The sequence below is a fragment of the Anopheles merus genome, chromosome 2R (assembly GCF_017562075.2).
Source record: "Anopheles merus strain MAF chromosome 2R, AmerM5.1, whole genome shotgun sequence".
In the NCBI taxonomy this organism is placed as follows: Eukaryota; Metazoa; Arthropoda; class Insecta; order Diptera; family Culicidae; genus Anopheles; species Anopheles merus.
In genome coordinates, this window is record NC_054082.1 from 36,778,347 (window position 1) to 36,795,739 (window position 17,393).

The 17,393-nt window shown below is 50.2% G+C and overlaps 1 protein-coding gene across 1 annotated transcript in view; it reads right to left on the reverse strand.

Annotated features, from left to right (window-relative positions):
• The window catches only part of LOC121588966 (zinc finger protein 395), a 90,896-nt gene that overhangs the window by 35,703 nt on the left and 37,800 nt on the right, over nucleotides 1-17,393 (reverse strand). Inside the window, exon 2 of the mRNA XM_041907453.1 lies at nucleotides 10,993-11,171. Within this exon, the coding sequence (XP_041763387.1) occupies nucleotides 10,993-11,171 (179 nt within the window). The remainder of the gene's footprint in view (nucleotides 1-10,992; nucleotides 11,172-17,393) is intronic.

Genomic DNA, 17,393 nt, shown 5'->3' on the forward strand with positions numbered 1-17,393 from the left:
TTTCGACAAAATCCCACCCCTCAGGAAGAAAAATTGCTCCGTCTCAGGAATGGCTGCGTTCGGGACGGGGAGTTAATAAGACCGGCACAACAACAGCAACGACGACGACAACGACGACGGCAAAGACGGGGAAAAACGGCCGCCGATGGGTTCAATGTATTATCGGTCAATCAACCTTTTCGGGGGTTTGCGGATTGTTGTTGTGCCGTGTTTTTCGCTGCTGATACTTGGTCTACTTGGCCGAGACTGCTTCCCATTCCTCCCTTCACCACACCACCCCAACGTGGCACTGTCCCGAGTGCAACAGACACTGTTCGTTGTTGTGCATCGGGCGCAACACTGCCTGCCATTGTATCGCAGGGGAGCACAAAAAAGTAAACGAAAACTCGTACCACAGCTACTTTGTTCCGCTTTACTAGTCCATGCGTTTGTGTCTTGTGGATCGTACGGTTAGATGACGCGCGTCGAAAATAAAACCCAGCACACACACACACATGCACGACCCGCGTTCCAGATTTCCTTGCTGCAAGTTGGATCAAGTTCAAAGCTGCAATCGGATCGGACCGTCTGATAAAAGAAAGTGTGACGGTGGGTTGCAAGAAAAAACAAAAAACACACACACACATCATTAAATTAAAGCCCAATCATTGCAGCCGTGTCGAATGGAGCACAATGCACAATGCGCCCGCTTATCGGCGATACGGGTCCCTCGCTCCTCCTCATGCTTCCCTCCCTATGTGTGCGACGGATGCATTGCGTAGTGGCGAGGGTAACAGGCCAGAAAATTGCAAACCCACCGCTTATCAGCGCCACCCCAAGAAACTGCACCTGCACGCTGAGACCCCACACCCCAGCTTGTCTCCTGTTATATTTTTTTTGCTTCACCAAATCATTCGTTTCTTCTCACTTTCTCTTTCGTGCTCGTTGGGGTTTCGGAGATTTATGCCGTTTTTTTGTATTGTTTCCACATTATCTTCCCCTTTGGCTGAGGAGGTTCGGAGTCCACTCACCAGCTTGCCCCGGGGTAACAAGGGGCTGGCGAGTTGCGATAATGTATGGATGTGCACCGTGTGGTGTGGGGTGAGCGTACTGTGTGGTGTGCGAACTGCAGAAGCCATTGGCCGCGAATCCATAACATTACCGCCTCCGTCCCCTTCGTTCCCCATTGGTTTGGCCGCTGGATCGTGTCCCGGGAGGGGTGCGCTTTGTCCGAAGTGAGTCGCCGCTGTTGCCGTGGTCAGTGTTTGCGTCAAGGAAGTTTTCTTCAAACTCCGCTGCCGGATTTGGTTTTGGTCTGCCTACCGGGTGAGCTTTTTTGTTGTTGCTGCTTTTGCTCGTTTGGTTCTTCCACCCCGCCCATGGGGATCTCCGCAAAAAAACCATGACCGCTAATTTGACCGAAGCTATCAGCTTCTGCGATCGAGCGCTGTTCGAACGTTTACCGTCACTGTCGCCGCTGCACAGTGTGCAGCGAAGATAATGAGCAGTGTGCAGCGAAGGACGCGGGCGGTTCGTTGCAGTTGAGCTTTGGTTTTTTTGTTTTGTTTTTTTTTTCCACTGCTCCAAAAGCTTCAATGTTTCGCAATAATATATGGGCGAACAGTACGCAACTGTGTAATGGGGGTTTCCTTTTCTCGTCTCTCTCTCTCTGTGCAGCTCTTTGTCGTACCACAAATGACGTTTCGCTTCTTTGTGGTCCTTTGTGGTACAAATCCCGTGTGCAAAATGGCGTGCAATCACAATAAAAAAACAGGGTAAAAATCGCTATCATTACAGCCGCGGGCAGTAGAATTACTAAGCAAAGGGAATTTCTGATTGCGTGTACTGCGTGTGTGTTTGTAGGGAGTGGCTCCATGCCATCAATCATTGATGGCATACCGAGTACCCCTCCTTACTCGGTAGCTTCACTGCAAAAGTTTATCGTTAAGTTTGTTCTTCACTAAATCGCCAACAGACCACGGCAACTTCAAAAAATCGCACCAACCACCACTGCTGCTACTCCATCCTGACCTAAGCTAACGTGGCACATAAACACATATTGAACTGAAATTGTACCAAGCGACGACTTTTCGCTGACGTCTCGCAATCAGATTCTCGACGGATCCAAACTCACCGTCCCAGTCCATTTCATCAGCATGAGAACGTCCAACGTCGATGGAAGATTGCAAGTGGAGCACAGTTCACCACCTATATACATTTATATATCTCCCCATGTATTTTTTTGTATCGCGTTCACCACGGGGCCAGTGGGCGAAATATAAGGTGGGTCGGGACGGTTTGCTTGCAATCGTGCGATCGTATGAAATGTAACGCGCTACCCAGTCATCGTCCATGGCCTTTCTTCATCGTCACCAAGCGAAATAGCCGACCGTGGGGTGGCAGTGGAGCAGGGGCGAGTACGATGAGAAATGGCGGCGAAAGCATTTCTGCAAGCGGTCTCGCGAGATTCGGTTGAGGTAGGTTTGATGACCGGCTTCCAGACGCGCCGATGCTGACGACCTCTGGATTGTGATGGTTCCCTCCCACCCGGGGGTGGGAGCATCCTTTCAATGAGCAAAGACAACAAAGCCGGAGCTATCCAATTCCAAAACGGTATCCAAATAAAGTGAGCTTCCAATTTTTGTGTCAACACGAAATCCTGCCGCTCATTAAGGCATCCTCCGTCGTTCGAGGCTGTAGACCGACTCGGAAGGGAAGCGAAGGGAGTTCGCCACCACCAGCCAGAAAGCCGAGATGGGAGGAAATTCCAGTTAACGATGTCAATGTGCTACGGCTTCTGGCGAACGAGTTCATCGTCCACGTAGCCATGGTGACGATTTCATCGAGTGTTTTAACATCTTGAGCCATTCTGGATGGAGTCAGAATGCATCGACATACCCTAGGGGGTTTCAAAACACTCCGGGCCCAGAACCAGACAGTTGCCAAGCAACAAAGTTGAAGCACAGCGAGCAGGGGGGTTTTTTATGATAATGTAGCTGCTGTCCTCATCTTCACAAGAAAGAAATCCCATCCCACTCTGATGCTGCGTTCTCAATCTGATGATGCGATACGAAAGGAATCACTTCAGCCCCGCCGGGTAATGAGGTTAATCGAAGTGAAGCGTTGACTACAATTTTGGGATTTTTGGAGTAACTTGAAATCTAGGCCACCAGACAGGTTGAACAGACCCACAAATTCTATCGCTCGCTGTGTCTTGTCGTGACGACGACGGTGGTGATGGTGGTGTTGGTCGCTCAAAGCAGCGTCCCTGATCAGACATTCCGTCTCGGTCTCGTCTGTCCGCCGTTCTGGTTGGGCGTCTCTCCAGTCTTTGTATCGTTTAAACACAGACACTTTCCGATGCTAAGTTTTTCATGATGGTAGTAATATTTTATTAGCTTACTTCGAAGATGCCCCCTCTGCTCGATATGCGTCCCAGACGATCACACAAAATTGGGCAACAACACACAAAAAAAAAAAACGAACTGAAACAACCTTCTTGGAAGACAACCTTCGGCCGAAATGCAACTCCCCGGCGGGGTAGCGCGCTTTTTCGTCAATCCATTTTCATAACCTCTATTTGCCATCTCCGCGCCGTCGCGGGCATTGGGTGGCGTTGGTGCGCGGTGGAAAGTGCACCGGCGGCAGCAGTGTACAGATCTAATGCATCTGTGTAACCGAGCACGGGACGGAAAGCTAACACACGAATTTGAATTCAGCGCGTACGCAGAAGATGGGCAGGACAGGGGCATGAAAGGAAGCGCACGGCACGACAAAAGAAGCAATCTGCAGCGAGCGAAAACGCAATTTCAACCTACCGAAACCGGAGCTGCAGACTATGCAGTCGGCGATGGTGCGGTGAGGGGTGGGAAGTTATGCTTTTTTTTCGCAGCGCTGTTTCGCTGACTGACGTGAGCTCGTTCGTGATCGCATCTCACCTTCAGCTGACCTTTCCAAAAAGCTGCAAAGTTGCACGCAGAAGCGCAATCGGGTGTCCACGTCATTTTCGCGGTCTTCTTGCGCTCGTTTTTTTGTGTGTGCAGCGTTTGAGTCTTGGTGGGGAGAACGTTCTGGTTGGCAAATTTTGGGCTCCCTTTCCCTCTTCACACCCAGTTCTGCCTGGGTTAGATGCGTGGAGCAAGCAACAACACACAAAAAAACCCTGTCAGTGTGCGGAAAAAGGATCTGAAGCATGCGAGAAAATGAACGTTGACACAGAGTGTGCTGCTGCAGCGTACCACCGCAATATAGTTTCGGTTGGAGCTAGCCACCGACGGTGGCCATACTTGTCTGGTAACCGGATACCGAAGATTGGTGAGAAAATTGGAAGCAAAAGAGAAGAGTGCACCAGAACGGTGGGGCCGGACCGGTCGGTATTCTAAACACAAGCGAATCGATTACCAGGTCTCATGATGTTTGAAAGTGATCCCTATCTCCCCCTTCAAACGGGCCGGCCTGTAGATCTCAGGTGTCGTCAGAATGTAGAACGTGGTGGGCTGTACAGACACCCAAGGCGAATAAAAGTCAAACATTTCAAAATAGAAGCGTTATGATTGGCTAAATTTAGGGACAAAAAAGGAGCAACAATTGAGTTGGATGAAAGCGAATGAAGCCCCCTGAACAGCAATAACAAGCGCTTCTAGGACCGTTTGATCTGAGCGATGACACAGATGCAAGTACTGCAAACATGAAATTACAGTCTGTATATAACTCCCCACGACTTCCCTCTGTAACGCGCCATCGATGGCACAAAGCAATGGACAAACAGAAAAATGCATCCGCATGAGACTGGATCACCTCTTTCCCAATTTTTGGGTGTTGCCTTCCGACTAACCTTCAACCTTCGGGGCTTCATTTTTTCGACATTCGCCGGCGACAAAATCGTTTTGGGGCTGTAAATTGAGCCTTTGTCCTAGCGCAATGGGCCGCGGCCGTCTGCCGTCTGGAGTATCGGCGCACATAAGGGAGACCCGGGGTGGAAAAATCGATACAAAATTTCGCCTTTTACAACAGTTTCTATCAGTGAAAGGGGTGGAAGGATCGATGCTGGAAGGGAATACGTTGTAATTGGTAGCGCTTGTAGTAATAAAATCAGTTTGGCAGGTTTTGTTGATGCTCTATGAAACATTAGTATAGCCCAAAAATTGAACGTCGGCGATGCACAGAACATGAAACTACAACAGTCATCACGCATGGTACAAAGCACTGACCCACACGCGTAACCTTCTGGGAAAGAGCGCTTTTCGACACATAGAGGAACCTATAGCACCCAAATACAGCCCGCGACACGTCCCCACCGGTGGAAAAATACGACCAAAACACAACACCGCCAGCCATAACTCGATCCGTGGGTTGTGTCCTTTTTTTGCTCCCCATCGCTTGCTGTATTGGCTTCACCCTCCGCACTGACTGTCGCATCCTCTAGGCCCTAACCTCCAACTGCCTCATCTGTCTGGAGGAACTTTCCGCACCAGCCAGCCAGCGCAGCCAGCACACGAACGAAAATTCGACCTTCAGTGAATGACAAACTCATCCAAAAGGTCATGGACATTTTCATCGGTTGTTGCAAGCTTTTCGCGCGCGGGCTAGGGGTGGCCGAAAATGCGGTTCGATTTTTCGTCCTCTTTCTCACTCTTTCTCTCTCTCCCTCTCTCTCTCTCTCTCTCTCTCTCTGCGTATTTCCACTTGGTAATCGCTCTGGGTAAGTCGAGACAGGGCAAAACGGTCACAAAGGCAGGGCGCATCCTGAGTCAGGGTGGTGGTTTCGGGGATGAGAGGGAAATTATGACCGGCACCAGCCACCGACAAACGCAATACCTACCCCGTTGTGGCATCGGTCGAAGCAGCCTGGCAGTCTGGTTTTGGGGAGGATAAATTTAACCTACGCCAACAGAAAATCACGTCCCATACCACGCCGGTCGGGGTTGATCGGTCGGTAAACTAACCGTCTGGTGGCTGCCGGCTGTCTGCCTAGCACACACACACACACACGCGTATTGAACTGTTTTCGAAGAAAGCTCTTCGGTGGGGTGTATGTGTGTGGAAATGGGAAAAAATTAACACAAAAACTTTCCGCAAAGCAAAACCTTCAACGACACGCGAAAGACACAAACAGCTGGTATGGTGGTAAGCAACGTATGTGTGTGTGTGTTTTTTTTTCAACCATCAGTATGGGGTTGTCTTTTTGCGGTGGTTGCTTGAGGTTTGTTAATTTATTTTGTTGTTTTTCCCTGCCACTTTTGAAGGGTTTGCAACGGGAATCGGGCTGGGCCGGTTGCGGTTCGAACGATGAAATGCTACCATATGGAGGCTGCAGACAGCAGCATCTTTCTTCCCCCCAGACGGATGAATGTTGTGCAGGTTAGGGTACAGGTGTCATAAAAATTGATTGCAATTTGGCAGAGCACACACTTTTGGCAAGAACAACTTTCCCCATCTAATGGGAGGGAGCGGGCGTTGAAAGCTTCTGGCAGAATGGAATTCGCTGCGAGGACGATGAAGCGAGCATAGATGGATGGGTGAGAGCGAGAGAGTGGGGGAGAGTCTAATGAGATCATTCTCGGGGGGGCAACCAATGCTAAAAATGAAAGCTTGTACTCCTAGAACAAAGAACCAAGCCGTGGACTAAACCATAACCATGGTCAACAGTGGTGAAAAAGAAACGTTGCATGCAGCGCGCACAAAACTGCTGAAACCGTCGTAACATTGTGGATGTAATTGATTGAGGCGACGGCTAGTCTAGAACAGTTGAGAGAGAGAGGGAGAGAGACTGAGGGAGACTGAGGTCTGTGTGCTTTTGAGAATGACAATGTTGCTTGTGAAGATTTACAAAATGTTAGCGTCTAGCCGTTTCAATCGTCTGTTGAAGGAGCATAATGATGAGTTTCTATTTTTCATCAGCGGACTTTGACTTTTACAATTTGACTTTATGCAATAAATTAATCCTAACCGAACAAACAATTATCCTGCCACCCTGGCAGCCCGCTACTAGCTAGTGGTAGTGGTTATTTATTGCCATCAACGAAAAAGGAAATCTTTTCTCCTTTCACTCATTTGCACGCTAAAATGCCATTCCACTGCTTCGACCGCAACGAGCGAACAGCGAGGTTCCACAACCTTGGCATCGTTTTATGGAGTAATGGCCCAAGGTAAGAGGACCATTTTTGGGAGTACCTTTCCCTGCGCCGGTTCCGTACCGGATCGTTCATTCCTGACCTGGCCGTAAGGCTGCGTCGTCCGGCTGAAGGATTTCCGCCACATTGCTGTATTTTGACGTGGGAGAGCGATAATCATCGCATTACGTGAACTGGTACGAGACAGAGAGCTTCAGCCTAGGCACCATCATTAAGCTCAATTAACCTTCCAGACAAGAAACCGGAGGAGCCAGTGGGACAACCGACAATGAGTCGATGTTGCATGTTGCGACACAAAACGAATTACAATAACGTCGAATATCTGCTCCAATTATACGTATGGCACGTTGGAGTTTACATTGACCGAGGGGATATAGAAATACCCGCGTACGATGAAGTCAGCTTTCTTTCGCACGGCTGCAAAATGGCGCAATATTGGCATAATAATGCAACGCAAGTCTGCAGCCGATGACTCACGCCAGGCGGACGGCCATTCCTGTGGGGAACCATACGATATCACGCCGAGACACGCGTGCCGTGTGCTGTACGAAAAATGTGGACCAAATGTACAATTTATTGAATGGTTTATGCGTTCGTGGTAAGCAGAATTGTGTCAGATGCGAAGATGACTTATTAAGCTGATGAAATTTCATGATCGCTCGCATGGTTTTCAGCGGACAACTTTCCCCGCCCCGATTACGTCAGCTTCATCGTGCCAGGGTCAAAAACAAGTTTTAGGAGCGGCGCCCCGCGCTGTTAAGATTTCCTCTTCAAGCTCGTCCGCTTTCTCCTGTAACGCTTTTTGGTAAGTAGACAGTGATACCGCCATACCCCACACTCTCCCACAGCTGTTTCGATGGGCGGTAAGTGCAAAAGTAAGGCGTGGTGTGACACATTTCCTCACATTCCTGCACAAATCGGTGGAACGGTTGCGAGCGTCGCCACGATGGCTGCTAATTTGGCCTGCCCGCCGACAAGCATCATACATTCGGTCAGCAGCCATTTTTACACTACAGGCATTACGATTAGCCATTGGCTGAAGTGCGGCTAAAGCGGGTCAGTGGGAGAACCAAAAGCTGAAAAATCTCGCAACCGTTCCATGAAAAGCGATATGTGTGCCAAACCGCCGTTAGCCAAAAATGAAAGCAAAAAAGTGTGTACATAGCAAAGACAGAGAAAGAGAGAAAGAGAGAGAGCGAGAAGAAAAAAACAACTATGGACAAACTCTAGCCCAAAAAAAGCGAGAAACACCGTCGGAAATCAAACCCCTCTGGGCACCTGTTACAAACGGTGCAACCAAGAAAAACCGAAGTGCAAGTGGTGAGCTCACCGAGGGAGGGGTGAAAAACAAGCAAACGCTAAGAAACCGCACCGGTCGCGCAAGGAAAACCGCGCAAGCCGAATGCGAGCGAAAGCGGCTAAAAAAGAAAACCGCACGAACGAGGGAAAAATTAAAACAAAAATTCGCCACACCGCCTTTTTGCTCACCGTTGCTATTAAATCACCCTGCTGCAGGCGAAAACAGCAAACGGCAGCGCCAAAAAACAGACACGGCCTAGGAACAACCGAACACGGCCGCCCGACTGGCGATCGCAACCACCGCCCGATCGACGCAATGTTTGCAAACGTGCTTCATTCTTTCACTCTGCCCCTCTCAGTGGACGTGTGCGTGTGTGTGTGTGAGTGTGCTTTCGCGTGCAAAAACTGTTCGCCAAAAATGCCCTGACCTTGGGCAAGTTTCGTTTTCTTCAGCCGTTACTGCGCATCGTCAGCGCAAAAAAAAACACCCCAAGCGGCCGGCGAATCGCAAATTATTGCGGTCGGCGCTTTCCACACTGGCACTCTCTGCCGCGCGATCGTCTTTTCTCCTGGCCCTACTGGCGTCATTCTCCTTCTCACTCGCACGTCCGTTTCACGTCTGCGATCGCGTTCGCAAAATACAACACACCGAACGATCGTCACACACTCCCTTCTCATCAGCTGTGCAAAAGCGCTTGTAAACACAGCGCACAGAGTGGGGCGGGCAAAAATAAAGGGAAACAGATGATCGCAGTTTTCGGCAAACCAGCCGTTCGCGAACGAATTGTGGGGGAACGGGGGGTGCGCGAACGCGACCATTGCTGTGCGTTTCTTTTCCCTTTTTAGTGAGGGTTGGTTCCCTTGCTTGCCTCCCTTTATAGTCTTTAAGTATGTGTGTGTGTGTGTTGTTTTTTCTCGTCGCTATTCAAGGGCTTGCGTTGCATTTATGTCTTCCACGTCAGATCCGAGAGTGCACGTAAACCATGTGGGCATTGCAACTTTCGGTAGAACGTTCACCACTCACGACAATCGCCCTTTGCGGTGTGTTCGTGCTATCGCCGTACAATCACGCGGAACCAACGTCAGAAATAATACCTTCCTGCACAACTACCTGCGCAAAGAGTCGGTACGCGTTTTCCTCATTTGTCGGATCGGCTGCAAACGTCAATCGATTCGTGGCTCGAGCCCACGAACAAACAAACAAAACCCGCGGCTCCGAGCGGCTTTAAATGAGTGCGCGAGTGTGCATGTTTTATTCGCGTGCAATGAGGACATGCAACGAGCGCAAACCGGCACAAACACCACCCGGCAGCGCAGCGCAAAGAAGCGCAAAAGTGGGACATCACCCCGAGAGAGAGAGAGAGAGAAAAAAAACAGCGTGTGTTGTGAAATTGCTCAGCCCAGATCAGCTGAGGATCCGCGCCCACAGCCTACTGCACCCTGCACAGTGCGCGACGTGATCTTTCCAGCGTGCAACCGGAAGCCGCTGTGCTGCTCACGATCGAACACGAATGTCACGGTTGAACAAAGCCGGTTGCGGATGGCGCGATGGCGAGCGCAATGGCCGACGAGATGATTAAGCTGCCTGCACTTGCATTGTGCCGGCCGGTGTGCACGCAATTTCATTTGCGGCGCAGTTGCCCCCTCGCGAGCTTGGGACGGTTTTGTGGAGTGAGTCGCGTTGCTTCTCCGCTTGACAAGCAAGGCAGCACACTTCACGGTCACCCAGTAACGGGGGAGAGGCGGTTTAGGGAGAATTAAATCCATATGCCTTAGCGTTGCGTCCTTCATCGGAGTTGCTGAGTGCTGAAGAAAAAAAGAAGGAGCTGCCGCCTGCACAGTCGCATCACTAAAATATCGAAACGATGGCGCGTGTATTGGCAGCGAGCCGAGTCATAGCGCACAGCCTGTCGCGATGTACCTGAATGTCGTAAGCGGTTTGTTGGGTAATGGCACACTGGCACTCGGTCCCATTGGCTGCAGCAGCAATGCACTGTGCAATATGAGCTGCATCATATGTTACATGCAAACAGTACAAGCGGGGAACAGCAAGACAGGTACGCAATACAAACAGTGCATCAAAGAAGACGTCACACAGCTGAGCGGGGCACAGGTGAGCAGCGACTTCATCCATCCTTTCGGCCAGCGTGCGGAGTAACCTTCCCGCCAGTGCGGGCGCCGCATTGCCAAAGAAGGTCAGCAGCTACGTGGACGTGGCCACGTTTCGATTCGCACCCATAAACGGTGCCCCTAAAATGCCAAACAAACGTCACCACATCGGAGCAGATAATTGAGATCGTGTCACGCTTGCTTCGTGCGAGCGATTGAGCTCAAGATCGCCAAAGTGTGGCGCCGGCACTGTGTCCCGTATTGCGTGAAGTAAGTCATCAGTGGTGGTTTTTTTTTGCCTGCGACATTGTATGTCCCCGCGCCAGCATGCAACTGGTCCACCTTAAACCATTGCCAGCCAGCCGTGATCTTTGAACGATGTAGTTTGTAGCATTATGTCCTGCACCAAACCGTAGTGTGGGTCGGCGTGGTTCGAAACCGGGGATTAACACACCACTACACCTTCACTTACCCGTTCTGTTGCGTCAGTGAGAATGGCACATCGATGCTGTTTGATTGTCGTCGACGATCGCCGGCCATATCCGCCAGCCGGGCAAAGTCCGTATCCTTCTCCTGCACTGCCAGCCGCTGCGAGCGGCGCGATTCCAGCAGACGAATTTCCTCCAGCCGCTTGGTTAGCTCAATCGGCGCCTGTAGGATAAGAAAGGGAGAGAAGAAAAGAACAAGAGACATCGGTTACTGACTTGAATTGTTTGCCAGGTAAAGGCACTGATTTATTGTAAGTTGGCAAAGCAAATGTAAATATTGGTCGGCTGTCAATAAGCAGTACTCCCCCGTCTTCAACTGTTCGATAATCACCGGCTTGCATTGGACTGTAATTTAGTAGCAATTTTATTGCTGTTGTCTCTCAGGTTTACAGGCATTGCTTCCCACAGGACTAGTTCGGGCTACAGTGCCCGAGGAAATAAGCACCATTTCGGGGTGTGTGCAAAAGGTCGCCAACAGTCTGTTACCTCTGGCGGCAGCAGACGCACGCTGATGTAATTTCAGGTTGCTCGATTTTTCGGCCACCATTGCATGTCGGACCGGATCTGACCGTGTGCGTTGCTGTGTGGTCGTCGTGTGTCCGCATTTCACCAAAACTCATGGGGCCATGTCATATTTTGCTCCCAATCCCGAGGCTATGTTCGACATTCATAAAGAGAAGCCGGATTTTGACTCAACTGCATGCGCTGCTCCCGATGTCCTTCAGCCATTGGCCGCTTTGGTGAGTTTCAAAATTAATAGCTCCCTTTTTTCCTGCGGCTCGACATGTTGACCGACACGCGACGAACAAGACGGACACGAAAACGCATGCGCGGCACAGTGAATGTTAGCGCAAATCGTGGCCCAATCTTATTGCGGAAGTGAGAAGTTTCGGCTACTATAGTGTTTCAATTTTGGATGCCACATTATGGAGATAGGTAAAACATGTACATGAAGGAATGCAACACATGTCGTGATTGTTGGCCGCTTTAGTTTTTAAGTGCACCAGTTTTCAAGATTTTACGAAAGAAACTGCATGGTTTAAGCCACGATCGGCCATGTCATCGGTGGAAAGTGAAATCGAGCACATAAACCAGGCTGTGTGGCATGGGGTTGAAAAATTACGCAAAATCTCCTGCACGAGTCGCCCCTGTGTACGTAGCAGTGTCTCTCTTTACGCGTACCCACCCCACACACTGGCCAAGAGGCACTGAGCGCAGGAGCATCTTAATTCCGTTCGGCAAATTGTCGGTGCGGTGTAAGAGACTTTCATTTCTTGCTGCTGTGAGCAGCCACGGGCAGCCGGTTTCGGCAGAGTTTTCATTTTCGATACACCGGAGCAGCGGGGTGATCATTTTCCCTTTGTTTCACAGGTGCATTCTTCTCCCTCCCTCCCCCCGTCCACTGCTTCGGTGGTGCTTTCCGCCGTCATTCATCATCGTCTTTATCTTGCCTCTCGTGTGTATGCTGTCAGCAAAATGCCACCTCACTATCCCATCACTGCGTGCGTGCGATCATCTTCAACCGTGCCCGTGCGGTTCGTACAGTACGGTGCACTTCACCAACCCTCCTCTATTTCCCCCCTGTGACGTGCGTGTGTCCCGATTTCTATTGCCACGATTTGCCACGACACCTGCCATGAGGCTGAGATCTTCAACAGCTGATTGACGGCTTAAGGTGGTTGAGGAGGGTCTACGCAGCTCCAGCACGATTGCATGGCACGAGGTGCCACACAGCTGAGGGGGGGGGGGGTGTGTGTGTGTGTTCGTTAATGTCAAAAATTGTATGCTGGTGCGCATCAGGGGGGTGAGCAAGACTGCTTTATGCATCGCTGATCGCTGGCCGAAAACGTTTCGTAAGACAAACAGCGAAGAGAAAGGCATCGCCGTACAGTGTCGTGATGATGATCCTCCTCCGGAAGGGTGAGCCACGGAACAGGTCCTAAATAGACAAGTCAGTGTGGCTTTTTACCTCGCCTCCTACGCTTGTTTCCATCGGTGTACGAGAATCAGTCAACACTGCAACACCACCGGTGACGGAAGTGGCGGCCAACCCGGTCCACCTTGATCCGCATGCCGAACGAATCGCAGCGCTATCGGCTTCACTTTCACTACGAATCGGGGTGTTCCACAAAACAAAACAGAAGGTGGTGGTGGAGCTGCTGCTGCTGCTGGGGTCGCAATGGAAAGTGGCCTCCAGTTGGGCGGAGCAGCGGTGGCCAGGAAATGGAAAGTAAACTCGTTAAAACGGTGCATGACACAATCTGCTGCCAAAATGCTGCCGCCGCGCGGTGCGTTTCGAAAGCACTTGGAGCGGAGTTTGGGGTGCCAGCGGGAGGGGTGTTGCCACTATTTTCCGGATATCTGGAGAAACCACCCCTCTTTGCTGTAGCTTTAAAAAGTGTCATTAAGATTTCTATGAGACTGCATATGCCGTAATATCCCGGCTGTACTGCATGAAGCAGCGATCAAACCACAATGCTCCCGGGATTGGTAAAAATTGAGCTCCTCGAGCTGCTCGCTCATATGGCGTTGCAGCGTTGTTGTCCTTGCTGACCTTCACCTCGGCTCAGGGAACGGATCCAAAATCAGCATTCCTCTTGGCAAGCGGTTGTACATGAGTTGCGATGGTTGGCTAGCTCTTTTGGCTGTTACCTCTTGGGGTGTATCACACAAGCGACACAGCTTCCGTTGTGAGTGTTTCATAATCGCGAGCTTCAAACTCAGCGAACGGTTTGACGGTGCCACGATGTACAGAGTGGCTGAGGAATTACTGGCACATGTCTATCGTTTATTTTATCTGCTCATGCGAAGTAGTGACGCTTCGCGAACAACATCAAACAGGTTTCGAACGGAATGATAGAGAAAGGTTCGTGTTCTGGCTGAAAGCAGTCGTATCCTTGAAATAAAAATATTTTATGAAGAATTTAAAATACACTACAGCAGCACAGCTTTTAAGCCCCTCGTTTTAGTAGATTGAAAAAAAATCTTAACACTTAAAGGTGCGCATATTAAAAACCACTCAAAAGCGAGGGGTGAGAAACAGCCGATCCATCAATGGTGATGTTAAAAAACAAAAAAGGCTGAATCCGAACCGAAATGAATGCCGGCTATAAATTGAGCAGATGTCACTGGTTACAGCAAAATCACGTTGCTTTTTTTTTAATGTTGCGGTTTTATACGCGCCTGTGCGATCGCGCACTCAGCGGTCCGATCAATTAAGGGACGGGGACGAGCCTTTTGTTTCCTTTGCGATTTCGACCATATTAACGCGACGTTGGTCCGGTCAGCTGATGGAAATGGGACCGGTTCCGCGGCAGAAGTGTGATCGGTCAGGCGATTGATGAGCTGAGTGCTGGGTACGGCCGGTGAAGGGATTTAATTGTCCACCCCCGGCAGTCCATCAACGACACTGCACTGTCGATCTTTCTTCCTTCCTTCGATGAGACTTTGCTTTTTCGAGGGCACGATCGTTGCGGCTGAGGAACGATCGTTGAATCATCATCATCATCATCATTACAATCATTTTTGGGATGGTAAATGGTTGTATAATTTTTTTTATTTTGAGGAATTAGTATCATTTCGCCGCTTTACGACGGCCCCCAGGCAACAAACCCATTTTGGCAACGGTATCAGTTACCCCGCGGGGTGTAATATAACCTGAAGGGAAATAAATTTAAACCCGACAACCGCAACCGAGCGAAGAAGATGCTGCAAGTAAGCGGTGCTGCATGATGTTTCTTTTTTTTTTAGCAAACTGTACATGCATTGAGGCATTTACTTGCAACTTCAGGCAGCGGTGCCATGTTGATGCCGGCATGTTGATCATGCTTTTGCACCGTTGAAAAGGCTCAATAATGGATTGCTTGAACCTTAGCACGGCGGAAAAATGGTAAATCGCTTACATGGCTGACATTTCACGTAACACGTATACTTTACTTGATCGCTCAACGCTTGCAATAAACACTGACAATGACAAAGACCGAAGGGAAAAGCCGGCCGGCCGGCAGGTCGCACTGGCTGTGGTCAACGGGTGTGTTTTGGTAGAAACTATTTTTAATTCGTTGCAGCTGGCACATGCCGCATATTACGGCGAGAGCGCTAGTTTCGGTGGGTGGGTGACGATGGTAAAAGCGATCGGGCCGGCCAACCAACAAACACCGGGGCACGGCACGGAAAATTGAGCGCATTTGCATCGACGAATGCAACACACCCGTCGGTTGGTGTTGCTGCGCTTGCACGAATGAATTTGGCTCAAGGTACGGCTGCAGGAGTTGTGCGGGTGTGCATTAATTTCTCTTACCGCGGGGGCGAGAGTGAAGATCGGTAGCGGAAGGTTGTTTTTAATTCTTGCCACCGATCGGGCCGGTGGCCTGTTTCAAGCTTCCCATCACCCCAAACACCTCCTTCCCTCCCAAGACGAGTGAGGAGGTATTATTTTAAAAATAGTTCAAATCCGGGCCCCCGATTCCGTGTGCAGTGTACGCCAAACGTACAGTTGGTGCAGTTTGCATAAATGCGCGTTGAGTGGGGTTCGCTGAAATGTTCGCCACGTTTGTCCGACGTTGCTGCACGAAACTGGCCTGGCATGCAGTTTGGCAGCAACGGAAGTTAGTGCAGGCTGAGAAGCTGGAAGAGAGTCCAATAGCACTGGAGAGTCCCGGCAGCAGTCGGATATAGAAGCATCGCCTTGCTGTCTAGGGAAATAGTCGTTGGCTAAGTTTGTTGAAGAAATCCATTTGCTCCCCGTTTTTTTCCTGTGCTGTGTGCCGATTCGGGTTTAGTAGATCACCTTCTAGTGCGGCGAAAGTGCACCGGCAGACCGCTCGGGCTCGGAATATTTTTATATAAATAAAAGTAAACAGTTGCATCTTGGCTTGGTTGGTAGCGCCCCCTCTCATCTTATTGCAACTGCAGTGACTCACACAGCTATAGACTGAGCCGCTAAATGAGGGCAACAGGGGCTAGTAAGATGATTGAAAGCAAGCCGAACATTTAAATACCGATTGGACGGTTGATACGCGCAAGCGTTAAGTAAAGAGCGAAAACGCTCCATAACGAGCACTTGAAAAAGTTTAATGTGAAATAAATGCTCACTGCTCGCCAGTAGTTTGCGCAACGGAGCACCTTCGCAACAGTGCACCAGAGTCAGGAACTCGCTCAGTGTCTCCGCACACCCGTCCGCACAGCACACAAAAGCCTCTGACCGCTAGAGGTCAACGCGTTACCACTTTACCCCACGGGAAGCGGACAGATTAGATGATTATGATTTATGACCGTGACAGGGCGCTGCTGCTGCACCACCACACCGGGACCCCGGTGGTCGATGGCAGGCGGTGCAAGGCTTATTTCCTTTCTAAATTACGGCCAGTTTGAGGGGTAGGAAAAACAAAAAGCAACCCAGCGGACCCGGGAACAAACAAAACCAGCCAGATTTATATCCAACGGCTCCGGGACCGGACGGTCGATGTTTGGCTTTGTTTGCCAAGCCAAACTGCTCGCGACACTTTGTACCACCCCCTGCCGGCAAACTGCCGGCCGAAGTGCAGTTGGCGGTGGCTCAGCTGTGTGCGGCCTGGCAACACCGGACCCGGTACCGAGGAAAGGTAAGAATATATTTCAATCGAACTGACGGCCACCACCGTGGCCCGTACCGTGGTAGGGGTGTCGTCAAGCGAGACTGGAGCGCTACACTTTGAAGGGCCAAGCGAATGAAACTGTTGGCGAGGACGAGAGGACGGAGCGGGGAAGGCGGGACGAGTAATGGGGCCTGCAAAAGTAAAAGTTGTCCATTTTGAACTGGCTTCGTGGCTTTTGGGTGGGTCTCGGATTTTGATTGGCTTAAAAAACCGGAAAGTAGAAATAGCTAGGTCAGTACAGTGTGCGTACAGGGTGTGTGTGTGTGCGCGCTCGCTGCTAGATCGCTTTCCGGGAATCAGTTTAACCTTCGATCACATGCCACAGACAGTGCGAGATACAAAATCACGCACCACGATATGCACCAATCAGAAGAATGTAAGTTCGGCACTTGCATAAGAGGTGAAGCAGCCATGTTCCATTTCGGCGTCCTCCTGGCAGCTAGTCATTTTACAATTTTCTATCCTCTTTTATTCATTTTACGCCATTTTAGCTGCCCCATCCCATCGGCTGTAGCGCTGAACATTGTCAAGGTGTTGTATAAACTCACCAAAGCAAGAATCATGAGACAAACAGGAATCCCCACGGAGACGGGGCACTTTTTGTTTGTTCTGTTCGGTCTACACGCGTCGCAACAGGAACTTGAGCATTAATCATATGTTTCCAAAGTGCATAATAAACAATGAGTAGCATCCATTCATATCAAGAGCTCGCGCTGGCCTGGACGGGCGTTGCTGTGAATATGCAGTGA